Source organism: Leopardus geoffroyi, chromosome B3, assembly GCF_018350155.1.
Source record: "Leopardus geoffroyi isolate Oge1 chromosome B3, O.geoffroyi_Oge1_pat1.0, whole genome shotgun sequence".
NCBI lineage: Eukaryota > Metazoa > Chordata > Mammalia > Carnivora > Felidae > Leopardus > Leopardus geoffroyi.
Genome location: NC_059337.1, coordinates 146,739,830 through 146,765,990, shown reverse-complemented (window position 1 = coordinate 146,765,990; position 26,161 = coordinate 146,739,830). Strand labels below are relative to the sequence as shown.

The 26,161-nt window shown below is 63.1% G+C and overlaps 2 protein-coding genes across 4 annotated transcripts in view; one reads left to right on the top strand and one right to left on the bottom strand.

Annotated features, from left to right (window-relative positions):
- The window catches only part of BRF1 (BRF1 RNA polymerase III transcription initiation factor subunit), a 61,547-nt gene that overhangs the window by 23,603 nt on the left and 11,783 nt on the right, over window positions 1–26,161 (top strand). Inside the window, exons 4-10 of one of the 3 annotated variants that reach the window (XM_045452188.1) lie at window positions 10,201–10,232; window positions 12,833–12,905; window positions 19,639–19,788; window positions 20,726–20,819; window positions 22,627–22,753; window positions 23,193–23,253; window positions 23,345–23,437. In XM_045452188.1, the coding sequence (XP_045308144.1) occupies window positions 10,201–10,232; window positions 12,833–12,905; window positions 19,639–19,788; window positions 20,726–20,819; window positions 22,627–22,753; window positions 23,193–23,253; window positions 23,345–23,437 (630 nt within the window). The remainder of the gene's footprint in view (window positions 1–10,200; window positions 10,233–12,832; window positions 12,906–19,638; window positions 19,789–20,725; window positions 20,820–22,626; window positions 22,754–23,192; window positions 23,254–23,344; window positions 23,438–26,161) is intronic. The other 2 variants (XM_045452189.1, XM_045452190.1) reach the window with 2 other exon arrangements.
- On the bottom strand, window positions 14,342–16,557 carry BTBD6 (BTB domain containing 6). The gene is made up of 4 exons (XM_045452191.1): window positions 16,065–16,557; window positions 15,882–15,972; window positions 15,624–15,742; window positions 14,342–15,495 (listed from the first exon to the last, which is right to left on the bottom strand). The coding sequence occupies exons 1-4, from the start codon at window positions 16,439–16,441 to the stop codon at window positions 14,463–14,465; spliced, it is 1,620 nt and encodes a 539-aa protein (XP_045308147.1). The 5' UTR covers window positions 16,442–16,557; the 3' UTR covers window positions 14,342–14,462.

The following is a 26,161-nucleotide window of genomic DNA, read 5'->3' as shown; positions in this document are numbered from 1 at the left end:
CTCTGCGTCTCCGGGAGTACGGAGCGCGGGGAGCAGGGTGAGGGTGTGCAGGCCAGGCTCTGGGATCCGTCCCTTCCCCACCGCCCCCACCTCTGGTCCCCGCCCCAGTCCGGCGAGCAGAGAGAGGCATCCTCAGAGGTGCTGGCCTGTGACCCCCAATGGGAGAGGCCACAGGGTCAGGGGGGCGGGGGCGGGCTGGGGTAGAGCCAGGAGAGCCTGGGGGGCGGGAGAGGGCAGAGGCGGGGGGGGGGGGGATGCTGGGGCAGAGCCGGGACCAGGGGAGCCGGGGAGGGCCGGGACCAGGCTCCCTTGCTGTTGCCGGATCAGGTGTGACCTGCGTCCGCGTTTGTCACGCACGCATCCACGGGAGCTGCCGCAGCGGGTGTTGAAGCCTGTGACATTTACCGGGTTCCAGCTGAGCTGCCGGCAGGCCTGTATGTGAGCGGCTGGCTTTGCGCCACGACTCCGGGTGTGCACACGGAGGCTTCTGTCACTCGCGACCTGCCGCCACCCACAGGGGCCCCGGGTGGGAGGGACAGATGTGCGCGGATCGTCCCACGGCCGACCGCGCCCTGCACACGGCCGCTGACCGCAGACCTGTCTCCTCTGCCGGGTTCCAGACCCCTGGGGCCTGTTAGTAGCGGGTTTGGTTCGCAGGCCTGGGCTGGGTTTCCAGAGCCTGACTGCTGTGACTCCGGCCACCCTGTGTCCCCCTCCTCACGCCCAGCTGAGGACCGCGTCTCTTGCTTTAGAGGGCGGTGCAGTCGGAGACTCTCCCTTCTGCCATGGGCCCCCCAGCCCCCCTTTACCTGCTTCCCTCTGCCCCTCCCCCCGTGTGCCCAAGGACAACCAAGGAGTTGAAACATGTTTTTAAATAGCTCTTTTCTAGACGAGTTTTAGGTTCACAGTGCAACTGAGGGGAAGGTACAGAGATTTCCCAAGTGCCCCCCAACCTCCCCCAGAACGGACACCCCCACCAGATAGTGCGTGGATTACAGTGATGGACACATCAGCACTCGGCGTCCGTGGCTTACCTTGGAGCTCACGCTCGCTGTGGTGCCTTCTGTGGGTTTGGGCAGACGTGTAATGACACGTATGTGTCACCGTGTAGCCTACAGGGAGCCCGTGGTCGAAAGGAGGCCTCGGGGTGGCTGGTTGGCACGTATCGGAGGGTGGCCGGCATCACCTGGCACCAGAAAGTTGCAGGTTCAAAGCCACGGTAGGCTGACGTGAAGAGGGCGGCCCGCCCCCGGTGTCTGTCGGCTAGCCAGGGGGCTTCGGGAACCCTGGGGACCGTCTGCCGGTGTCGGGTGACACGGAGCGCGTCCCCACCCTGGGGCCCAGCTGTCCTGCCCGGCTCGGTGTGCAGGTGTGTCCTGGGTCGAGGCCAGTAGCCTCCCCTCCTGGCTGCGTCCATTGTGGTGGGGCCTCTCTGTGGGCAGAGCTCTTACTGAGGGCCACCTTAACGTCTTGTCCTTTATGGCTGATCTGTGCACCTGTTTAAGAGGCCTTTGTTCCACATCGTGGAAATACCCTCCTGGTGTCCCTTCCCGAAGCTTTTGGTTCTATGTGTCCCCTTGGAGTTTGGGATTTCTGTGGGGCTGGCTTCACTGTGTTGTCTGTCGTGAGGAAAGGGTCGGGTTCCTCTCCACGGGGCGTCTAGCGCGCGGCGCACGTGGGCCCGATGCTGGCGTCTCCGAGCCCTCCTCTGGTCCCCTTGCCTGTCCTGGGCCGACCCCGGGCGGCTAGAAGCTGCAGGTTTGGAGCAGTCTGAGGACCCCGTGCGTGTCAGGAGGCCTCCGGCTCCAGCGTCTCAGCGTCTGCGCGGTGTGCGGCCCTCTGTTCTTCTGCGTGAGTTTTCCAAGCAGCCTGTTTCCGTGAAAAGTCTTCCGGGATTTTCTGGGCTTTATGGATCAGTTTGTGGGAAATTGAGGTTGACGTTCGTTTTAACAGTACTGAATGTTCCAGGCAACGAACAGCCCTGTTTCTTCCGGTGTTTTGTACTCCAGGGCTGCTTTGTTGTTTTTGAGGAGGCCTCTCCTGCCCCTCGTTAGATTTGTTCCCAAGTCTGTTTTGCGCTAACGTAGATGGCGTCTTGTGTGTGTACAAGTACAGTTGAGTTCGTATGCTTTAAAAAAAAATTTTTTTTTAACGTTTACTTATTTTTGAGAGAGAGACAGAGCGCGAGCAGGGGAGGGGCAGAGAGAGAGAGGGAGACACAGAATGCGAAGCAGGCTCCAGGCTCTGAGCTGTCAGCACAGAGCCCGATGCGGGGCTCGAACTCACAGACGGCAAGATCATGACCTGAGCCGAAGCCGGACACCTAACCGACTGAGCCACCCAGGCGGCCTGTGTATATGTTTTTAAGTTTACTTATTTATTCAAGCAATCTCTACACCCAACATGGGGCTCGAACTCATGACCCCGAGATCGAGAGCTGCGCGCTCTTCCAACTGAGCCAGCTGGGCACCCTGAGGTTTGTATGTTGACATTATGTCCAAGTCTACAAAATTCAGTTATTAATCTTACGATTTGACTGTTGGGATCTCTTGCTTTTTTAACCCACTCAGTTGTGTGTGTGGCACCTTTTCTTTCCTTCTATTTTTTTGGGGGGTTTGATTGACTATTTTTCTAGCTTCTGGAGACCGATGCTTAGGTTCTTGATTTTAGTCTTTTTTGTTTTTCCCAATAAGAGCCTTACAGACTGTCCCTTCCCCTCCAGGCAGATTTTAATTACGTGGCGCAGTCCTGATGTGTCACTCAGAGTCGTGTTGCCCATTTTGACAGTGGTTGGGGGTTTCCTCCCTATCTCTGGATTATCGGTTTGCAGCGTAACCGTGTGGTCCGAGGACACTCACCGAGCGCTCCCCCGCTCCGGCGCTCCACGGTGTGTGCACAGCTCAGCGCACGGGCTGCTCTGGTGGGGGTGCGTGTGCGTTTCACAAGAATGTGCGTCTGTGGTCGTTGCGTGCGTTGGCTGATTGTGCGCCTTGAATCCCTGCTCGTGTCTGCCTCTTCTGCAGGACGGTTACAGCCTCCCGCCGCCCCTGTGGGCTGGGCTGCGACTTTCCCCTTGACCCCACCAACGCCCGTCCCATGCCGGAGCTGCGTCGTGGGGAGGGCGCAGACCCACCTCTGGGGGGTGGGCCCTGGGTGCCACGGGACGCCCACCTGCTTCCTGAGCGCTTCTCCCCTCACTCGTACCCTGTCTGATGCGCCGCAAGTGAACTTGCTCCCTTCTGCCCACTTAGTGTTCGCGGGGTCTGTTTCCATCTTAAAAGTCACTCCTTCCTGATATGTTTAAGATGTGTCTCTTGTGAGCAATGCAGAATCATGTGTTTTTCTCTGATTTTTTAATTCAGTTTTGAAATATTTTTTGTTGGAGAATTTCATCCATTTACATTAAACGTGCCGATGGGTATATTTGCATTTAATTCCACTACTGGTTTTCTGTTTGCTACATTTGTTCTTTGTTGTTTTTTTCTCACGATGTCTTAGAGAAATCAAGTATTTTATTAGTCCAGTTTCCTTTATTTTGTAAATTTTTTTAATGTTTGTTTTTGAGAGAGAGAGAGACAGACGGCAAGAGCGTTTATGCACGCACGAGTAGGGGAGGGGCAGAGAGAGAGGGAAACCCAGAATCTGAAGCAGCTCCAGGCCGTGAGCTGTCAGCACAGAGCCTGACGTGGGACTTGAACCCACAAACCGTGAGATCACGACCTGAGCCACCGTCGGCTGCCTAGCCAACTGAGACCCCCAGGCACACCCATACTCTTTTCCTCTAAACACCTTGTCCATTATGCATGTATTTGTCATTGTTTTGCCCACTAGCCTAGGTTATGTGCCCCTGTGCCTCTGACTTCTCAGGTTCTACCTTAGACTAGGGTACCAGTACTCCCCAGGCACGTGGACTGGCCCAGGCGTCCCCGTGGCCACTGCTCCCACTGCTGCTGGAGGTTAGTGCTCATTCAGATTTCCCAGTTTTGACCGTTCCATCCCGTATTTCTCTGCATCATCTGGGACCATTTTCCTCCCGTCTTAGGAACTCCACTCTTATTTTTAGTGTGTCCGCTGGAAGGAAGATTCTCTCTGCTGCTGTTTGAGACATCGTTTTTTTATTTACTTCTTTTTTCAAATGTTTATTTTATTTTATTTTTATTTATTTTGATAGAGAGTGAGCCGGAAGGGCGGGGTGGGTGTCTGGAGAGAGAGAATCCCAAGCAGGCTCTGCGCTGTCAGCACAGGGCCCAACACGGGCCTCGATCTCACGACCATTGAGATCATGACCTGAGCCCAGATGAAGAATCGGACGCTTACCCGGTTGAGCCCCCGGGTGCCCCCAGAACATGTTTATTTTGAAAGCTGTTTGGGTAGCCTGTAGGTGTTTCCTGCGGCCCTCCCGGGTCATCCCTGCCCACCCCCAGTCAGGGCTGGTCGCTGGTCTGCATCATCTTGTCTCTTTCTCAGGGCAGCCAGCCTGTCGTCCCTGCTTTTAGGGAGTATGTTTGTCCAGCCTAGTGTCCGTGGGGCGTCTCTAGAATCGGTGGCATCATGTGTTTTATGTGTCCCAGGGGGGTCTGAGGCCGCGTCCCGTCCCGTCCGTGTGTCCCAGGGGGGTCTGAGGCCGCGTCCCGTCCCGTCCGTGTGTCCCAGGGGGGTCTGAGGCCGCGTCCCGTCCCGTCCGTGTGTCCCAGGGGGGTCTGAGGCCGCGTCCCGTCCCGTCCGTGTGTCCCAGGGGGGTCTGAGGCCGCGTCCCGTCCCGTCCGTGTGTCCCAGGGGGGTCTGAGGCCGCGTCCCGTCCCGTCCGTGTGTCCCAGGGGGGTCTGAGGCCGCGTCCCGTCCCGTCCGTGTGTCCCAGGGGGGTCTGAGGCCGCGTCCCGTCCCGTCCGTGTGTCCCAGGGGGGTCTGAGGCCGCGTCCCGTCCCGTCCGTGTGTCCCAGGGGGGTCTGAGGCCGCGTCCCGTCCCGTCCGTGTGTCCCAGGGGGGTCTGAGGCCGCGTCCCGTCCCGTCCGTGTGTCCCAGGGGGGTCTGAGGCCGCGTCCCGTCCCGTCCGTGTGTCCCAGGGGGGTCTGAGGCCGCGTCCCGTCCCGTCCGTGTGTCCCAGGGGGGTCTGAGGCCGCGTCCCGTCCCGTCCGTGTGTCCCAGGGGGGTCTGAGGCCGCGTCCCGTCCCAGCTGGGGTTCCCCGCATCCTCTCATCCCGCCTGGTCTTGGGTCACATGCACATCTCACGTCCCACCTTGGGTTCTGCATTTTCCCTTCTGTTTTGTATTTTTTTTCTTCTTCTCCTCTCTCTGTTTCAATCTGAGTGTTTTCAGTAACCTACCTTTGGATTCCCTCAACCCTTCCTTTGCTGTGTCTTACCGGGTATTAGACCCGTCTAGTAATTTCTTAATTTCAATTACTGTTTCTCATTAGATTCTAAGTCTTTGGTGAAGTGGCCCATCTCTGTAGTTACACAAAGGTCTTTAGTAACTCCCATCAGTAGGATCATCGGTGGTTCTGGCTGTACTGGTTTGGGGGTGTTTGGTCATGCCTGTTCTCTCGTTTGGCAAGTTTTTATTAAACTGATAGGTACTGTGTTTGAGAACTTGAGGGGCTGTGGGCAGTTGCCCCCCGAGGGGGTTTGCTGTCCTCGGAGGGGCGGGCAGTGTGGGGAGCAAGCCCTGCTCCAGCAGAGGCTGGTCGCCCGGGGCCCGACTGCCAGCCTCATTTCGTCGGCCACCTCGCCGGGTGCTGCCTGCCCTTGGAAGTGCCCGGACTTAAAGTCCACCTTCCTGCAGGGGGCGCCGTGCTTTGTCCCGGGGCAGCTGGTCCCCTGAGCGGGAGCACGGACTGCTGGCGTGGCCCTCCTTCTTTTGAGGGTCTTCCCCACAGCGGGGCTCCCAGTTGCTCCCCTGCCTTTTATCTATTTTTCCGCTTGTTCCCCACCCCCAACCACCGCCTGCTTCCGAGCGCCGGGCCCCTGGGTGCGTTTGTCTCCAGCCTGTGGGCACGCCTTTCGACACTTAAGTCAGGGCCTGCTCCTTCCTTCCCTGGACTCTCCGTGGCTTTCCCCGTGGCACAGAATCCCTGTCCTCTGTGGCCAGCGGGCTGCAGCTTCCAGCTCCTGTCTCCCTCGCCCTCCCTGTCTTCCCAGCCACAGCAGCTCCTGGCTGCCACCCCCTGTGCCTCAGGTGTGCTGACCTCCTCCGAGCTCCCAGTCACAGGTGCCGGCTAGCCTGCCACCAGCCAGTGGGGGAGCAGGTGCCTCCCGCAGCACAGAGGTGGGCACGGTGCCTGAGTGCAGACCGCGTCCGGGGCCTGTGCTGCTCAGCCCCTCGCTGAGCCTGAGCCCTGGGCACATACAGGTGTGCTTGAACCAGAAGCTGCCAGCGCGGGATGGACCATCTCAGCGTGGTTGGGGAGGGAGCCGAGACCTTTGGCCAGGGCCGGGGCGGGCTGGGGTGTGGGCCTGAGCTCTGCACCTCCCTGGCACTTGGGGAGGCAGGGCCGGCGGTGAGCCAGCACATACGGCCGGCCTGGAATCCGGCCCTGGGCCCTTCCCACACTTCTTCCGGGCAGGCAGCTGGCACAGGCCATGGCATGGAGCTGGGAGGGTGGGCTGCGGGCACCTCCAGAGTGTGGGAATGTCCTGCAGAGTGACGATGACTGCCCGTGTCAATTATTTGAGGAGTCGTGTACATAAGGGAGAGCCCACCACAGGATGCCTCAGCCTCAGGCCCGGTGCGGGGGGAGCAGGGTCGGCGTGCGGGGACCGGGCGCTCAGAGCCCTGCAGGGCACTTCCGTCTTTACCAGGCACAACTCTTCAGTGGACGGGGTGTTCGGTGTTCCTGGTGGCCCTTGTCCTTCGTGGGGCGTGGCTGTGAGCTCCTGTCTAAGCAGGAGTGTGTCGGGCTCATAAATAATCGCCTGGGGAGAGATCAGTCAGGGCCAGAGCCACCCTGCGGAAGGGGGTGTGGGTGGACGGGGGGACAGGGGGTGGGTGCCGGGCAGGCCGGCCTCCGTGGGGCGGACGCGTCTGCTCCTGGTGCGGAGGGCGCCGCCGTCCCCGGGGCCCCACCCGTCTGTCCCTGCCGGGCCCGGGAGCTGCGGTGCCAGTTGGGAGCTCCGCTGCCCCGACCGTTCCCGCCACCGTGAGCTGGAAGTGTGGTGTCTGTGCACGTGCTCGACCTGTCACACCTCCCGTTGGCCTGCATGCTGATGCCATTTTCCTCGTCTCTCTTTGGGCACCCTGAGGAAACACTGCCACCTGAGGCCGTGTAGGCAAACGTCATGGTCTTTTAACTGTTTGCTCTGCCGTCATTAAATCTCTGTAAACTTTCCCACTTACTCAAAACGGGTCTCCGTGTAAATCGAGCCTCATCTGATTGTTCTTCCGGCACCGCGCACGCCAGCCAGGTGGTCCCCCGTCCCTCTCGTGGTGGATCCGGACGCCGGGGCGTTGCTGGCCCAGCGTGGGCCGCCCCACCGTGGCACTGGAGCCCCCTGTACACGTCCTCAAAATCCTCTGTGGGGCCACGGGAGCGCCGGCGTTTTGGTCCGTGCGGACAGTGTTTGTATTCGCACATCTCTTCGCAGGCCGACACCCCAAGCTGGTGCTCCCTGAGCGGAAGTGCCACCTAGCAGAGCATGTCAGGGACCAGGGGAGGCCGCCAGGCTCCAGGCCACCGGAAGGTGTGCCCAGCACCCCGTCCTGCTGACCTTTTATGATTCCAGCACACGTGAAGGGGGGCTGGTGCCCCTGTGCCAGGAAGGTGGGGGGCGCCGCCTCGCAGGCGGTGGAGACACAGGCCCGCTGGCCGGCCAGATGAGACTTTCCAGAGCCACCGGCACATCCCCACGTGCCCCTCAGCCGGGGGACCTGCTGTGGGCCGGGCCCCGGGGGCACTCGCGAGGACAGCGCGGGCGCCCGTGTGGGGAAGCACGTCGTTCACGCGGTCCTTGCTGCCCGGCCGGCGAGCACCGGCTGCGTGTGTGCGTCTCCTCCGGTGTCACGAGGAGAGCAGCCGCGTCTCCTTGGCTGCGCCTGGAGTCCGGTCTCCTGTTTGAAACACGCACACTCCCCCGGGGGTTGCTGCGGGGATCGCACACCTCCCCAGCCTCGCGCTGCTCGGCCCACGGCAGAGGGAGGTGCAGACGCCCGCCTGCCCCCACGCGCCCTTCGGCTGCCAAGTCACTGGCTGACCGGATCTCCGTGTTTGTCTGTGTTTCTTCTTTTCCCTTGGAGGGGAGATCGGCATAAAACAAAACGCTCGGGGGTTTTGACAGACGTACGTCTCTGCAGCAGGACGCAGGGCAACCCGGTCCCTTCTGGTCGGGCCACCCCCCCGCCGCCCCCGAGGCACCCACTGAGGATTCTCACGGGCTAATTCGGCTTCTTCCAGACGTCAGGTGAAGGGAAGGCCTCTTCTGTCAGGTTTCTGTCACTAGGCGAGCTTGCGGGCCGCGCTGTGGCGCACGCTCTGTGTGGGAGTGCACGCCCCGCCACGGCGCTGCTGGGGGCGGTCGTCTGGGCTCTTCTGGCCTTCTGGCTGTTTGTACGAAGCCCTGTGCGGATGCGCATCCGCCTGCTGTGAGCGAGAGCCCCGCCGGGAGGAGCTGGCCGGAGGCGGGCGCGGGGTCAGCCTTAGAGGAAGCCGGCCGGCCACCCGCCATCGGGCCGTCCCGCTGCGCCCCGGCCCGCGGAGCGCGTGAGGCCGGCATTGGGTGCTGCGGGGGGCACATTGTTTGCCTTTCTCTTGCAAGGTCTTTCTTATGTGCTTATTGGCTCCTGGCTTCTCCCTGTGAAGTGTCTGTGCAAAACTTTTACTCATCTTTTTGCCTTTGTTTTGTTATTACTTTGTAATAGATTTCATTTTTCAGAGCAGTTGTAGGTTAAGGAAAAATGGTGAGTCCCCCATGCGCCTCTGTCCCCTCCCCCCCCACCCCTCCATTTCCCTGTCAACACCTGCGTTAGTGCGTAGACACCTGCGAAAGTCACGGCTGACGGCCCGGCGTCACGTTGTCCTTACCGCAGGCCCACGCCTGACACCAGGGCTCGCTCCCGTCACGTGCTGTGGTGCCTTCCGTGGGTCTAACAGGTGTGCGGTCAGTGCCGCGTGTCCGCGACCAGGAACGTCACAGGCAGTGGCTTCGCCGCCCCGGACGGCCCCTGTGCTCCACCTGTGCGCCCCTCCCCCACCCGGGCAACCTCCCACGCCTTCACCGTCTCTGGGGCTTTGCCTTTTCCGACCGGCACGGACACGGAGTCTTGTGGTTCCCGCCTCTTGGCTCGGCTCATTTCTTGTGTCCTTTTTGGCGTCCCTCCTGTAGCTCGACTTCCTTTCCTCTCCTGGTCTCCCTTCCTCCCCGGCCTCTTTGCTCCCGGCCTTCCCTGGCGTATCCCGCTTAAGGGTGTGCCTTCAGAGACTGAGAAACACGGTGCCTTTTAGCCAAGGACCTTCAAGGTGGGGGCGGGATGTCTGGGACCTTGTGCAAAGCTGTGGCCTCGGGGAGCCCTTTCTTCTTGATGCGTTGGGCCCGGGGTTGCCCTCCCGATGCCTGGTCTGGGCTCTGACTGAGCACGTGGGGATTTCTCGTCCTCACCTTCTCAGAGCCACAGCAGACCCGTGAGTGACATGGAGTTTCTCTTCTCTTGACGAGCCGCCCTACTCGGTGGCTTGTGTTTTGTGTTTTTGTGTACGTGTCCAGCTGAGTTTCCTCACTTAGGACATAATCTGGTGACTCTTTAATCACCTGCTGAGAGTGAGCACAGGTCCCGTGCCAGAGTCTCCACAGCTGCCCCCTCAAGCACCGGCACTCTGGAGGTGCCTGCCAGCCACCAAGGGCGGGTGGCCCTCCGTCCACGTGTCTGTTCCCCAGGAGCCACGAGTCGTGGGGCAGAGGCCACGTGTAGTGCCTGGGTGGCTGTCAGTAGGTGCTCGAGGGACAGACCGAGTGTCGTCACGCGCTTCTGGGCTGTGCCACACGGGGTGTGGGGCCTGTGAGGACTGCATTCACGGCCCCTCTCCCCCTGTCCTGGGAGCGGTTCACAGAGGTCTCCGTGAGCAGCCCCGATGCCTCACTCCTCTCGATCCGTGCCGAGCTTAGATTCACAACAAGGTCCGGTGGCCGGGTGTGTGGTGGGTGCCTCTGGGAGGCTGTCGGGTAACTGGGGGTCCATGGCTTGAGTGCACGTGTTCCTTGACTCCTGCCACAGACATGCTCCTCGACCTCAGTGATCTGCTCCAGGTAGACTGGTTTCCTTCCTGAGCCCTTTTCCCAAGGGAGGCTGGGACTGGGGCACAGGATGCGCCAGGGTGTGGTCTGTTTCAGAGCTGGGAGGGGGCAGTAAACACGGGTCACGCTGTGGTCCTGGGAGCCGGGCGGCCTCGGCCTCAGAACCAGTGGGGAGACCCAGGTGTACTTGGTCCGAGACAAGGGAGATTCTTTAAAACGAGGGGGGGGGGGTGTCACGGCACAGACGTGTCCACGGTGTGAGGGGGTGTGCGGGGCGCTCCTGGATTCCACGCCTGCGTGGAAAGCGTGGTCGGGTCCCGGTGCACCTGGGCCGCAGGGCCCCCCAGTGCTGACGAGGCCAGGCTTCCACGAAAACCAGACGCCACCTGCGTGTTCGCCGTCCTAGCTGTCCTCGTAAATGGCGTCTCTCAGGAGTCCTCTGAGATGCTCTGGCCAAGCTAACAGTCATCTGTTGGGATCGTGGAAATGGAACACTGCACGTGCGGTACCAAGGGGGCGGGGGGGGGGGGGTGTGGCCTCACGGGCCCGGTTCCGTCCCGGGACTTCCCACAAAGGACGGAGTGCGTCTGGTGTAGGGCAGATGCTCGGAAGCCCTTAGGCAAAGCCTGGATGGGTCAGGGTGGTGTTCTGGCGGTTTCTTGCTTCACACCGTTGGAAATGGGAAACCAGCGCAGGGCCAGACAGAAGGGGTGCGTGTTCTTGCTCATCCGGGCTGGCCCGAGGCCCCGGGGGAAGCCGCTGCGCTGGCCGGCTGAACCCGCACAATTTACTGTGAGCTTTTATTGCCCGAGATGGCGGGGTGTGCCTCGGGCCCCTGGGCCAGCCTGCTGGGTGGGTGTGGGGGGACCTGGGCAGAGCCGGCCAGTACCCCCAAGCCGGCCCCAGGCTCCGGGCCGCGTCCCTTCCCATCAGCGGGGTCTCCCTGGGGCCGGGACGGGCGCAGCACACACAGGACGTGTTTGTGTGCTTGTCTGTGGGTGTGGGGCAGCGTGTCGGGTGAGGGTCTCGCCCGGGGCTCTGGCTGCCGGGGCCTGACGCGGGTGCTCCCATCCGTTCTTGTGTGAACGCTCGCCGAGGGGACCTTTCTCCCCGGGCTCGGCCCCCGCTCAGGCGTGGCTGGTACAGGAGCACTCAGGGCCGTCTGGGCGGAGAGCCCATCTGCCAGGTGGACAGGACGGGGGGTGCTGGCTAGCCATGCCCGGCTGTACCGGCCGCCTTCACAGAGACAAGGCACAAACACCTCAGAGCTCCGAGCGCGTGCTGGTGCACGTTAGCGTCTCTGGCAATAACCGTGTGTGTTGTGCGGGTGTGGCCTTTCAACGATTTGACTTTCCATCTGAAGTCTGTTCAGAGGACTGTTTCCTGCAGATCTTCACCTGCTCAGGACACAGGCAGGGTGGGAGGTGTGAAGGGGGACCGGCGGGTGCTGCAGTGGGAGGAGACGGTGAGGGGGACGCTGAGCTCCACTCTGCTCCAGACGGGCATGGAGTCAGGAGGGTCAAGTTGCAGGAACTCGGGGGAGCCCAGCAAAGGCTGGGGCGCTCACAGAACGTCCGCACACACGGACACACTGAGACGCAGCACGCGTGGGCAGGCTGAGGGCGGAATCCCTTCGGAAGACACGCTCCGTAAGCCGCCAGCCCTGCGAAGGGGGGCTTCTCCCAGGAGGAGGCCTGGACGTGAAGTGCGGGTCTGCCCAAGCTGGCACCTCCCATGTCCTCTGAGGGGGCTTTGTACCGTCCCTTAGCGCTCCCGCCTGTGCTGCCTGAGAGGCCTTTTCTGGTGTCCCCTTGGGCCCCGGCGAAAGGGCCCTCATCCGGGCCTTCATAGGCCGGGCTTGATTAGGCAGAGAAACTCCCTGGGGAGACCAGAGACAGGGCCAAGGCCAGGATACTGAGGCCTGAGAGTCCCAGGGGAGGGGCAGGAGGGCACCAAGCCTGAGCTTTTCCCAATTCTGCACCCCACCTGAGCGGACCGGCTTCTTCCATGCCTGCGGTCAAGCATACCCCTCAGAGGCCCCCCTCCCACAATATGCCCAGGCCGGCACGGGGCAGGCTCTCAGGGCGGCCGAGGCCCAGCCGCACTGGAGGGTCGCGTCCAGGAGTACATGACTGGGTGCTGCGGTTGGTCAGGTGCTGGGCTCCACAGCGGATTTGGACTCGAGGTGGGAGTGGGTGGCGTGTCGCTGAGATCTGCGGAGACCCACGGCCACGACTGAGCTGCTCCCGGCGAGGGGCCGAGGCCATGGCTCCCGGGCCCGTTGGGAGGACGGCACGCCGTGGCCAGCAGGCCCCGAACGTGCGGGCGCACGCCACTCTGAATCACACACCTTGCACTCCGCGTGCTTCTGCTTTGCTAACTGTCTCTCAGGCAGCTCCTTTCCTCAGCAAATCGTCACTGCTGAGACGGTGGTGGGGCCTGGAAAGCTGCCTGGGGCTGGGAAGCAGGGCCCCGGGCTGCCGTGGGCTCATGGGGGCTGGCAGGGAGCTCTTACCTGGGCTCTGCGGACTCAACAACGATGTGCGTATTTTAAGAGAAAAAAGCAAACGTTTCCTAAATTGCTAATCTCAGTAGTGGTTTTCTCGTGGCAGGTGAACGTTTACGTGCTGGGGAAGACCTTCCTCCTCCTGGCGAGAGAGCTCTGCATCAACGCGCCAGCAATAGGTATGGCGGGGCTGGCGGGGGGCGGCGGGGGGCGGGAGGGGGGCGTGCTCGGACGGGAGGCGGTCACGTACGGGCACAGCAGCTCCGCCAGGTAGGAAGCAACCCTGTCCGAGAGCAGCCCGGAACCCCACAGCCTGGGGGTTACCCCCGGTATAAGACCAGAGCGCCCTGCGGTTGGTTGTGGGTGAGCGCGCAGAGAGCGAGCGGTGCTGCTGCCTTGGGGGCCCGCCCGCCTCGTGAGAACAGGGCTGGAGGCAGGTGCCTCGGGGAGGCCAGGACCCCTGCAGACGGAGTGCCGCTTTCCTAGCCACATTCCGCCTTCACCGGAGCCTTACCAAGGACTGTTTTCAGCCCGCTCGGAGGGCTTGCTCCCGATTTTGCCCACGAAGGAGGCTCAGTGTGCAGGGGCCAGGCAGGGCGGGCTGGGGGCGCGGTGCTGGGTAACCCACAGGACGGTCCCCTGAAGCCGGGAGGGGTCTTGCAGGACAGGCCCGGAGGCCAGAAGGGCTGCTGGATGGAGTAGCCACACAGCTGTGGCTCTCTGCTCCCAGCCCAGACCCTCTCCCGAGAGGCCACGTTCCTGTGGCCAGTGACACGGTCCCTCCCTGTGGAGGTGAAGATAAGGTTGTTTTCAGAAACAAAGCGACCACCGATAGAGTGTGTGGCCTGGGAGGATAGAGACAAGGGGCTCAAAGAGCCTGCTTAACCCCAAAGCCCGCCTGGGCAGGGGCCATCCAAGGCCCGCCAGGGAAGCTGCTGCCGAGCCTGAGGCAGGAGACTGGCGCTCAGGGTCTGGAGGCGTGGACCCAGCAGAGAGCCCCACTTTACCCCCCTCAAATCTGAGCTTCACAGCAGGGCTTTGTGTGAGCGGCTACGACGCTCTAGGAAGTACAGACGCAAGCACACACCCAGCTTTTTCCAGAGCCTTCTAAAGCAATAAGCACGCCCTGGTGGTGGCAGCCCGGCTTGCCAGCAGAGGGCACGCTCAGGGACAGACGGGGCCTGCCAGGGAGGCCGTTCGATTCTAACCAGCACGGGAGGGTTTGCTGTGTGCTGGAGGGGAGTCCCTCTCCACAGACACGTGGGAAAGCGCGTGCCTGGCTTAACGCTCCCTTGGACGTTCATCTGCTGGTGGCTTTTGTCTTGCTGAAACTCTGAGACCCGGCTAGAAAGACTACGTTAGGTGGCTTCTTCCAATTTTGGTTTTGAAGGGAAGGTTTTAGGTTAAGCGTAGTACCGCTCCGAATCTGTGAGGGTGGGAGCCGGCGAAGCCCACGGGGCACGCAGCGTGGGCACCACCGGGAGGGGCCCGAAGCCCATCTCGGAACCCCAGAGCTGCCCGGCGGCCCGGACTCCGAAACCCGGGCAGGGCCGTGGCTGCGCAGCACAGCCTGTGTGTCCCCGCTCTGGCCGCAGCCGACCGCGTACAAGAGACGTACAAACTAAGCAAGGTCTTTAATGACGTCGGCGAGGCGGTCGGCGGGGGGTGACGGGGTAGCACGGCCTCCTGCACGTCCCTTCCCCTCCCAGCGCCCCTCGCGGCGTACCCGTGCCACCTCAGGCATAGAAGATGAGCTCTGGGATCTGCCCACCCTGGACCCCGGTCCCGTTGGTGCTGTCCGACGAGCACTGGAACTGGAAGGTCACCTTCCCGCACTGCACTTCCGTCATGCCTTCCTGCCCGAAGTAGCTGAGCTCGCTGCCATCCAGGACCGCGCTGGCCGTGTAGAAGGTGTCCTGCTCCACCTGCACGGGGTGCTCAAACCAGACCGAGAAGGTGTTGCTGGAGCCGTCCGAGACGAACTTGGTCAGGTTCTGAGCCAGGACCACCCCCAGCCGCTTCAGTTCGATCTTCACGCTGTACTCGGCCTTCCCGGAGCTGGAGCCGTACAAGCCCAGCCCTGCCACGAACACCCTTCGGTCCACGGCAAACTGGATGCTGTCACAGCGCCCGCGGTAGCGCCACTGGTTGCTGCGGTAGGCGGAGGACTGGAAACGGTGGCACCTCTGCGGGGCGAGGCCCTTCCTCTTGGTCAGCGGGAAGCTGAGGAGGGGCTTGTTGGCGGCCGTGTACCACAGGAAGATGCTGTGGGTCTCCTCCAGCGTCAGGATGTCCGACTGGGCAGCGCCGTTGGCGAACTCCTCCAGGGTCATGGTCGGAATCCGGACCAGGTAGAGGACGGGCCCCAGCACGTGCCTCTTGTTACGCGGGGTGGCCGGCAGGCCCTGCCTCTTGCACTCGGCTTCCGCCCAGCTCAGGACGGCCTCGAAGACCACGGCCTCCTTGGCGTTGAGGGCTTCCCGCGTCACGATGATCTCCAGCGTCTGCCAGTCAATCTCACAGAAGCCTTCAGACCTCAGAGCCATCTCCGCCTGAGCATCGATGACCTCCCAGCAGCGCTGGGTCAGCTCGGGCTCCTCAAACAGCCGGCTCTGGGACAGCAGGACACAGGCGTTTTTGGCTTCCAGGCTGGTCTCCAGGAAATTAACACAGGCTTTAGCTAGTGCCGGCACGATGTACTTCTTGGCAGCGTAGAGAGTGGCCAGCACCGTGTCGGCTTCCAGATCGATCTCGTCACTGTACATGTACCTAGGCGGGGCGGGGACCGTGTCACAGGCTGCGTGGGGCATGCCCCCAAGAAGCTGCAGGGTGCCCGCTGGCGGCAGCCAGGCAGCAAGGAGCCACCCCCTCCTCGCGGACTCGTGCAGCAGACTTACTTTAACAAGATTAGGAAGGCTGCGGGCTCCACGTCGGGGATGTGGATTTCTGACTTGACTTCTGCCAAATCGCCATAAAACATGGCATAGAAGACAGAGCTCCCAACGGCCAAGACGTACTGTGGATGACACAGGAGCTGCCCTGAGCCCCGGACCCTCCCTGCCCCCAGCGGATGCCGCACCCGGGGTACAGGGCAGCCCCTACTCAGGCGGTGGCCAGTCGCCTCTGCGGGCTTACAGGGCCAAGCCTCTACCAACCTTGTGGGCGGGCACCCTGCGGGCCGCTCCCGGGGGCCCCACGATGAAGTGGACGTCAGCCATGAGCTCGTTGTTGAACATCAGCGCGTTCCTGCAAAGGGCAGAGGCACACGGCTCGGGGCTCGGGGGTCGGGCCGGGGCGCGGGGCGCGGGGTGCGGGGTGCGGGCGCGGCCCGGGCTCACCTCTCGCGCAGGGTCGGGTGGAAGGACTGCCAGTTGGGACTCTCCAAGTTGTTGTTGTCGGGCGCGGGCGGCGCGGGCGCGGGCGGCGGCGGGACGGGCGGCGGGGCGCTGGGCGGGCCCTTCCTGCCCGTGGCGGCGGCGGCGGCGTTGCTGTTAGCGATGTCCGTGGCGGTGGCGGTGGCGGTGGCGGCCGCGGCGCCGGCGGCCGGGTACAGCTCCGCGGCCATCTTCGCGGGCAGGGCGGCCTCCGCGCGCGACGGTGGCGCGCCGTGCACCCTCGCGCCGCGCCGGGGCCGGGGGGGCGGCTCTGCGAGCACCAGGAGCGCCGTGAGGCACTGCGCCACCCGGCCGTGCAGGCAGGCCAGGGGCAGCAGCATGGGGCCGCGGCGGGCGCTGCTGCCTCGGGCCGCCCCGCCCCGCCCGCCGGCCCGCAGCCCGCAGCCCGGCCGCAGGGGGCGCCGTCCGGCCCACCCTCGCCCCTGCCGCCGCGGCGCCCGCGCGTCACGCCGCGTCACGCCGCGTCACGCCGGCCCGGCTCCGCCCCGCCCCCTCGCCGACGGCGTGCGCGGCCTGAGCCGCCCCGCCCGCTCGCCGACGGCGTGCGCGCGCGCGCGCGCGCGGCCTGGGTCCCGCCCCCGCGGGCTGTGGCTGGCAGAGACGGCGGCGCAGGCGCAGGCGGGAGCGCTCGGGGAGCCGTGGCTCTGCGCGCACGGTCTGCCCTTGGTGGCCGGTGCCTGTGCGCGGGCCCGGGTCTTCCGGTTTCCGCGAGCTGGAGTTCGGTTGCGTTGCGTTGAGGGTTTGTGCGTGCTTGACGCTCGCTAGCCGGTCCTTCCCAGATGCGGGGTCCGCTCTCCTCCGGCGCGGCTTACCGTACCCGCCCCCCCACCGAGGCCCGCGGCGGGTCCGGGGATGCGGGGGCGGGGGGCGCCAGGCCTTGTCCCTCCCGCGTGGGGCCCGTCCCCGCGCCGCGCCCCTGTGGGCTGGCGTCCACCCGTCCGTGTGGACCGTTGTTTCCCGCCCACCTGCAGTGCGGGCTGCTTGCTAACTAAACGCGGGGCTCTGGCGGCTTACCTAGGAGGCTGCGCCTTACTCTCCGCGGTTTGTTCGGTTTGTTCGTGTGCGTGCCTGCCAGCTCGCACTCTCCGTCCTGGGAGGCCGCTCTCGGGGTCCCTGGGGGGTGGGGGCGCCTCTTTCCGTCCTTCCCCCCATTCTCAGGTTGGGGAGATCTGGCGGAATCTCACATCGCCGCGGGTTTAGTGTCTCCTCTTGGCGCTTCTCACCAATCCCGTCCATCCTGCGTGGTCTTCTGTAAGCTGCTTTTCTTTCCTTCGTAAAGTCTGCCTCTCGGCCCGTTTCACTGCCTGTGCCGGGCTGGCGGCGCCGCACCACCTTTGTCACCGGCCCTGGGGGAGAGGGTTCAACCTACCCTCTCCTGCAAATTGTCTGTTTTCCTGGACTTGTTGAGGTGTCCTGGTACCCTCCCCCCCCTCCCCCCACCACGTGCCTGGGCAGTCGGGAGCTACAGCACACTTGGCCATGGGCTCCGTTTGGATTTGGTTTGTGATTTGGTTGCTGAAAAACGTATTATTGGGAGAGAAGATACATCTTATTTTATTTTTAAGCCTGTTTTTGAGCGAGTGAGAGTAAGTAAGTGCACGCACTGGGGGGAGGGGAGTGAGCAAGTGACTGGCAGAGACAGGGAGGGACAGAGAATCCAAAGCAGGCTCCATGCTGTCAGTACAAAGCCCACCAGGGAGCTCCAGCCCACAATCTGAGAGATCACGACCTGAGCCGAAATGGGATGCTTAACGACTGAGCCACCCAGGCGCCCCGAGGGAAGATACATTTTAAGAATAGATGTTATTGTTACGATTTGGAACTGTCTTAATTAGAACATCAGAGCTAGAGGTGAAAACTTTGACGCTGATTAATTTCTGATGTAGAAAGCTGAGCTTAACTACTTGTAAAAGATTGGAGACAGGGGCGCCTGGGTGGCGCAGTCGGTTAAGCGTCCGACTTCAGCCAGGTCACGATCTCGCGGTCCGTGAGTTCGAGCCCCGCGTCGGGCTCTGGGCTGATGGCTCAGAGCCTGGAGCCTGTTTCCGATTCTGTGTCTCTCTCTGCCCCTCCCCCGTTCATGCTCTGTCTCTCTCTGTCCCAAAAATAAATAAACGTTGAAAAAAAAAATTAAAAAAAAAAAAAAAAGAAGGAAAAAAAAAAAAAAAAGATTGGAGACAGATGTGCCAGAAGATGGTGGGAGGGCCTGGGCTGAGGTGGCAGGCAGCGCCTCTTGGTTGTGCTTTGCCACTGGAGTGCCACCAGCCGTCCAGCCCCATGTGCCCCACACAGGGAGTTGCTACCACTGACTCACCTTTCCAGAGACTGCTCAGCGCCCCGGGCCTCCCCCGGCCTCTGGAAAGGTAGGCGAGTGGCCGCTGCTCAGCAGCACCCCCCTGTGGTCAGTGTGGGAGGTGTCACTCCAGCCCTTGGAGTCCTTGGGGACCCAGACTGCCTCAGGGCCAGCTGCCAGTCTCTGTGTTTCCTCATGTGAGCCAGGACTGGCGGAGGATGCGAGGGGGTGCTTACAAAGGGGGTGCGGGTAGGCCCTCATGGGCTTCCAGGGGTCAGAGCTCAGTCAGGTAGGCCCTTGGAGATGCCGGGAGGCCGGGAGAGTGATGGGGCCAGAGCCCCAGAGGAGGGTGCTTGGTTGGTGGACGGCCAGGGTCACCTGCTAGTGCCGCTGACCAGTCCCAGGACCTTGCCGGTCTGCCCTTCCTCCTCCTCCACCCTCTGACCGCACATGCCTGCTTTCTGGCTCGCCCGTGGCCCCCTCAGGCCTCAGCAGCGGCCCCTCTTGAGCAAGGTCTTCCCAGATGATCCTGTCCAAAGGAGGTTTTGTTTGTGGTGTTCTGTCGTGGACCCTGTGCCACTCTGTCTGTGCACCCACAGCAGTGCCGTGGCCCACTGAATTCGTCAAGTTCCTTGGTCTCACCCGCCCGGGGGGCTGGAAGTGTCGTAAGCCTAGGGCACTAAGCCTAGGGAGTCTTCTAGCTCGTAGCTTAGAGCAGGGCGCGAGCGAGGCGGAGCGTGTGTGCGCGCGTATGTCCGGGTCCCCCCGAGCCCTCCCTCGCTAAGGAGCGTGTGGTTATTTAAAGAGATGTACCCACGCCCGTAGCCAGAAGAGCAGCGTGTTTCACAAGAGTAAACGCGGTAAATAAGCGGCTGACGAACGTGCCGTGTCTCACTCGTAGTCCACGACCTGCCACACAAAGCAGCAAGGCGTGGCGTGTGCACCTGCACAAGCACGAGGGATGCCCGCACGGGCCTAGCGTCCTGCCCCAGGAAGCAGCTGTGGGAGGGACGTGGGTGAGCGGCCCCAGCCGAGGGGCAGGGGGCCCCGGGGAGCCCGTGCGGCGGAAGGACTGGGAAGGGTCGCCCCGACGGGGAGATGGCATGCTGCGTCGTTCCCGTGCGCTGTCCGGGTCTGGAGCATGCACGTTCCTCGAGGCCTGTGGGGCGAGGCCTGCTCCTGTCCCAGGACGCAGTAGCACTGAGGCCCACGTGTCTGCTGCAGACCCGTGCCTGTACATCCCACGCTTTGCCCACCTGCTGGAGTTTGGGGAGAAGAACCACGAGGTGTCCATGACGGCCCTGAGGCTCCTGCAGAGGATGAAGAGGGACTGGATGCACACTGGCCGGCGCCCCTCGGGCCTCTGTGGAGCAGGTGTGGCGGCCTTGCTGGCCGCGGTGGTGGTTTCCATCCTGACTTCTGCAGGCCGGGCACGTGGGTGGTGGGCGGGCTGTCTCCACAGCGACCCTGGCCGCCGAGGACTGCCAGCTGCTCCCTGCACTGACTCTCAGTCACAGGGGCAGGGCAGGACTCGTGGAGGCCGCGGCCAGCCCTGCCCTGGCCCCGCAGCCCGGTCGTTACTGCAGAAGGTGTCCGGGCCCCTCTGGCTGACTCCTTGACCCCCGAAAGGGTAGCTGTCTGGGTTGCCCTCTCGGTGGCAGCTGCCTGCAAACAGTCCCGCAACCCTGTCCTCCGTGTCTCGGGGTCTGACGCGGGCCTGGGTCTGGAGCCCTCCCCGGCAGGCCCCCACCCTGGCACCCACCGGCTCCCTACCTGCCCAGAGCGCCAAGGGCCTGCGTTCCCGCGCTCGGCTGCCAGTAGGATCGTTTCCCATCTCGGAGCCCGCTTTCCAAGTGCACTGCCCACTCGGGGCCTGTCCGAGAACCAGCCTGGCTGCGGCCGCCACGTGGGGCCCACCGCCTTTTCTCCCCGACCCTGGGCCGTGTCCCCGGAAGCCTCACCTCCGCTGCCAACCAGTGTGCCTGTTCGAGTCACCTGAGAGTCAGCTCGCTGGTTTGCGGGGTGACGTGAGGTTCTCAGGTGGAGCTGAATTCTCCCCGTGTGGAGGACGGAGTGTGTGATGAGCACTTTCTACGTTGATAGATCACCGCGTGGTTGCACGCGAAGCCGTGTACAGCTTTCAGGGGCTGTGACGGTCACATGCCGTGTAAGCGTTCCCCACGGTGAGGCTGGGGACTCGGCGCCTGCAGGCCCCCCAGGCAGGGCTCTCCCCGCCGCAGGTCATCGGCCCCGAGTGCTGGGCTGCTGCGCACCTGTTCCGATTCCTGACTCCCGTCGTGCCCCCCTCCAGCGCTTCTGGTTGCAGCCAGGATGCACGATTTCCGGAGAACCGTCAAAGAGGTCATCGGCGTGGTCAAGGTGTGCGAGTCCACGTTGCGGAAGAGGTAGGTGGCTCTAGTCTGTGGCCTGGGGCACAGACGCTTCATCCGTCGGGCCCAGCCAGGCCCGTTGGTCAGAGCCACCTCCCGGGGGGCTCCTCGGGGTGGGGGCCACCCGCCTCCCTCCCGGGCGTCTCGGTCAGTGCTGGCACCACGCCGGCTGCACGTGCAGTGTCTCTCTAAGGTAGGTTGACGTGGACTGTGGCGGCCCGGGTGCCTGGTCCCCCCACCCGGGGGGACGCCTGGCTGACACCGAGGGCCACTGTGCCATGCGTCCGGGTGCCCACGAGCTCCTGCTTTGGGGTGTGGTGTTCGTGGGGTGGCACAGCTCAGCATCAGGTGCATGTGGGCTGAAGCCCAATTGCCAGCAGACCTGTAACTGTGCCTGTTCTCACAACGGATCTGGAACATTCGATGGCTTGTTTTCTTTTTTATTTTTCTTTTTTTTTTTTTCAACGTTTATTTATTTTTGGGACAGAGAGAGACAGAGCATGAACGGGGGAGGGGCAGAGAGAGAGGGAGACACAGAATCGGAAACAGGCTCCAGGCTCTGAGCCATCAGCCCAGAGCCTGACGCGGGGCTCGAACTCACGGACCGCGAGATCGTGACCTGGCTGAAGTCGGACGCTTAACCGACTGCGCCACCCAGGTGCCCCTTGATGGCTTGTTTTCAGTGGAGGTCGTATCCTGTGGCAGTTTTCAAAGGCAGATAGTAAGGCATTTTGTTTGTTCAACCTCTAATTCTCTTCAAAAAAGTTAAAAAAAAAATTTTTTTTTCATGTTTGTTTTCGAGAGGGAGAGAGCACGAGCAGAGAAGGGGCAGAGAGAGAGAGAGGGAGAGAATCTCAAGTAGGCTTTGCATGGTCAGCACAGAGCCCGACGTGGGGCTCAATCCCGTGACCCTGGGATCATGACCTGAGCCGAAATCAAGAACTGGACCCCCAACCGACAGAGCCCCCAGGCGCCCCAGACCATGCATTTTTAAAACCACACTACTCCACTTTGGAGAGTCATTGTTCTTCAGTGAGTAACACTGGAGACTTTTAAGCCACGGTGGCGTGAACGTAATCGTAGTTTGGAAAGTCAATCTGTTCAGAACGGGTTCACTGAAGGTACAGAGCACTACTCGTTCATCCAGGAACATACATACGTTCGTTCGTTTGTTTAGCGTTTATTTTTGAGAGAGAACTCGTGCGTGCACGAGTGGGGGCAGGGCAGAGAGGGAGACACTCTGAAACTGCGAGATCATGACCTGAGCCCAAGTCAGACGCTTAACCAACTGAGCCACCCAGGTGTCCCCCCCCCCCCCAAGTTTTTTATTGAACATTTTGTAGGTTGGGGGCACCTGGGTGGTTCAGTCAGTTGAGGGTCTGAATCTCGATTTCAGCCATGGGATCGAGCCCCTGTCAGGCTGACTGTGGAGCCTGCTTGGGATTCTCTCTTTCTCTCCCTCCACCTTGCTGGTCCTTGATCTCTCTCTCTCTCTCAAATAATAAAAAACTAAAAAAACCAAAAAAAACCCGTGTCTTGTTGGGTGTGTGATGTAGGGAATCGAGCTTGAGTCAGCACATACCTAGGGCTGCTGGCTTGGCCTCCTTCCTTCTGGTCCTCCTCTGAGTCTCCCCATGGGAGTGACAAGGGGAGCTTATCCCTTGTCCAGCAACAAGGGCAGGTGACCCCTGCCCACCCTGCCTTCCTCCCCAGGGCCCCGCTGTGGGGGGCGGCGAGCAGGGCCTGGTGACCAGCAAGTGGGGCCACAGTGCCCGATGGCCGTCTCCAGGGCCCTTGTCTCCCTGTGACTCTCTTGTCCCAGGCTGACGGAGTTCGAAGACACGCCCACCAGCCAGCTGACCGTGGACGAGTTCATGAAGATCGATCTGGAGGAGGAGTGTGACCCCCCTTCATACACAGCTGGGCAGCGGAAGCTGCGCCTGAAGCAGGCGAGTCCCCGTGTCCGTCCAGCACTCGAGTCCCTCGAGGCGCTTCCTAGATCTCGTGTCACATTCCTGCTTCGGGACGAGAAGCTTAGTTACGAAGGCTAGACTGGGTCTGTGTCCACACAGCTCGCAGGGAGAGGCGGACAGATGGGTGGGTGAGCAGGGGGTGGGGCACAAGGGCCGGCTCTCCCCAGGCCGTGGTCCCCACGCCGTCGCAGGGCGTTTCGCGTACAATGCCTTGGGCAGGCGCTGCCTGGCTCCGGGGCCTGGTCGTTAACGTTGACCTGGACGGCTGGGGTCCAGGGCCGCTGCTCCGGGTGCAGCCTGCGGGGCCCCCGGATGACGCCCGGGAGGAGGGTCTGGCCAAGGCCCGGTGGGCTGCGAGGAGAGGCGGGGTGTGCACGCCGCGTACCTCTTTCCCGCCTGCCTGTCTCCGCTGAAGGTTCTGGATGCTTTGTTTCAGCTTGAACAAGTTCTGTCCAAAAAACTGGAGGAAGTTGAAGGTGAGCAGCCGATCTTACCGCTACGGATGCCTCGTGTTCCTTAGAACAGGGGGCTTTGTACTCACGGTTCGCTTCTAATTTCCTGCTGCAGGTGAGATATCCACCTACCAGGACGCGATTGAGAACGAGCTGGAGAGCAGCCGGCCCAAGGCAAAGGGGGCCCTCGCCAACCTGACCAGAGACGGTGAGTCCCGCCGGGGCCCCCGCGGCCTCGAGGGGCCGGCCCCCGCCCTGCCGCCACCCCTTCCGTGGCCGAGGGATCCCGCCTCACAGGGCCCCGCTCCCAGCCCTGGCCGCCAGCCGCCTCCTGGCCCTGACGTGTCCAGATGCTCCCGGGACCCCCGCCCGCCCGCCCCCCACCCAGGTTCCAGCCCCGCCACCCAGATCTTCCTTCCAGACTGTCCTGCTGCCTCCCTCCAGACCCCTCCCCGCTGTTGCCCGCCCCGTGCCCTCCTCAGCCTCCCCGGGGCTTCCTCTGTGTCGTGGCTCACGTGAACCTTCTCGGGTACACTTGGTCTTCCTTTGTCCCCCGGACGCCCCCGTGTCGCCTTCCTTCCGGGTGCCCTGGGGACCCCGTCTGGAGGTCCCTGGTCTGCCAGCGCCAGGTGCTCGCTCTCACCGCCCGCCCCTCTTCCCCGGGGTCACTTCCTCCTAGCGCCTCTGGCCCGCCCCACGCCGCCTCCCGAGGACCAGCGTCTTCCCGCCCTCGGGTTTTCCTCGGCCGCCCGCTGGTCCGGTGACCCACCGTCCGTGGCCGCTGTCAGCGGTGTCCTGCCCCGTCTTCACCGCTGCCGTGCGTGGGAGACCGCGGTCTCCCCGTGCTGCCCTGGGCTCCCTCGTGTCGGGAATCCCGTTACCGCTCCCGGTGCTGCGCTCTTGGTCCCCAGGTTTTCCTCGTGAGTCGCGCGGGTGGCAGCGGGCACAGCCTCCTGCGGGACACGGGGCGGCTCTGGGTCGAGATGCCACCTTGCCCCGTGAAGGAAATGCTCAGGCCTGGCTTCCACCGGGTCTGGGCTCCGTGAGCGTGACCCACTGCCGGGATGGCACCCTGTCGTCGGGCCTCCCCGTCTGGGCCCCCGGCACCGTCCACACAGACGGGCAGAGCTGTCTCAGGACACGTTTGATTTCGTTATCTCTGTGGGATTTGCGCTCTCCTCTCCTCGCCTAGTGTTGTTTTCTGGTGTTCTGGTCGGTTCGCGGTTCCCCACGAGGCCCGTCGGTCTGTTCATCCTGCCGCCTTCCCGTCGCTGAGCCAGGAACTCCGGCTCTTCCAGCTTCGCCCGTGTCCTGACCTTCAGGGTCACCGCTGGGGGCGGCTCGCGTGCAGGGCCCGTGAGCCCGTCCCGAGCGGCAGACGCTCACGCCTCTGGCTGGCGCTGCTCTCGGAGGCCGAGGTTTCCGTGGTCGTCTCCGTGTTTGGCACACAGCCCGAGCCCGTCCTCGGTGCTCCTGTGTGCTCGTGGCCCACCCCGGGTCTGTGGCTGGAGATGCCCGTGGGCTTGGGTCGGGCTGGGTCATCGCAGGTTCTGCTCCTCGCTCGCTCTGCCCGGTGACCCCTCAGGGACAGAGGCGGCCGGTGTCGGCCGCCCCCGGTGCGACGCCTGCGGCCGCCGTATTCTGACAGGCCGGTGTGTCCGGAGGGCCGTCCTCGGGGCTGCGTGCACGCCCCATCCCGTCCGCGTGCGCTGCTCCGCTCCCCTTCCTCGGCGCTTTCGTGCGGCGGCGTCTTGTGGCGGAGAATCGGACGCTGCCTCGTTGCCTGGCCTGAAGCTTTTTCTCCCGTAGCAGGTGCGGCTGGTTTCTGTCCGTCACCGAGACTTGTTACTTGTCCCTTCTCTGCGCCGGGGGCCCCCTTGGCCCCCCTCCCCCCCACCCCCACGGGAGGGCCGTGCGGGTGGCAGGGGCCGGGTCCTCCGGGCAGGCATCAGGGCAGAGCTGTTCGTCCGGAGGGATCCTCACCCCACACGCGTTTCCTGCTCCAGGGCATCAGTGGTTTCGTCCCCCCAGGGCTGCGTCGGTTGGGACGCGACGTTCTCGTGTCAGTCGTCGCTCACACGAGCTTTAAGTGTGACGCGTTCCAAACCGGAGTAAGGTCTTCCTTTTTTTTCTTTTAACGTTTAATTTTGAGAGAGAACCAGCAGGGAGGAGCAGAGAGAGAGAGAATCTGAAGTGGGCTTTGCACAGAGAACGGAGAACCTGACGTGGGGCTTGAACTCACGGACCACGAGATCGTGACCTGTGTCGAAGTCGGACCCTTAACCGACTGAGCCACCCAGGCGCCCCAGAGTGAGGTCTCACGTAAACTTTAAACTCTGTGAGGAACCACGCACGTCGTTGGTGACTCGTCAGTGGTTTTACTGAGGCGTCACTGACGCACGACAAACCGCAAACTTAGAAGGCGGCGTTTTGGTGAGATGGACAAGGCCCCCCCCTCCCCCCCCCCCCCCCCCCCCCCCGACGCCCTGGGCCTGTGTCAGCCCGCGCATCGCAGGCAGCCCTCGGAGGTCGGTTGTACTTCCTGGCGTTTTTCCTCCATGGGTCACGAGGCCCGTCCTGACGCGCGTCCGGCCGCTCTGCTGTGTGGGAGCGCGCGGGTCGGGTGCACAGCGGCCCCGTCTGTGGTGCGTGGCGGGCCCGACGTACGCCCGGGTCGTTAGTCTAGCCGGGGCTGACGCACACGTGGGGTGTTTTCTGGGTTTGGGTTGTCGCGCACACAGCGCCGCGAACGTCTGCGCAGGTGACCGCGTGGGCGTCTACCTCCTCTCTGCCGGGCGAGCGCCGAGGAGCGGACTTGCTGGCCGGTGCGGGGCACGTGCCCCTGTCTCGGAGGGGCCGCCGCGTGTGTGCCCCGCCGGGTGTGGGAGCCGCTTCCCGACGCCACTGTCGGCCTGGCGGGAGGGTGATGGCG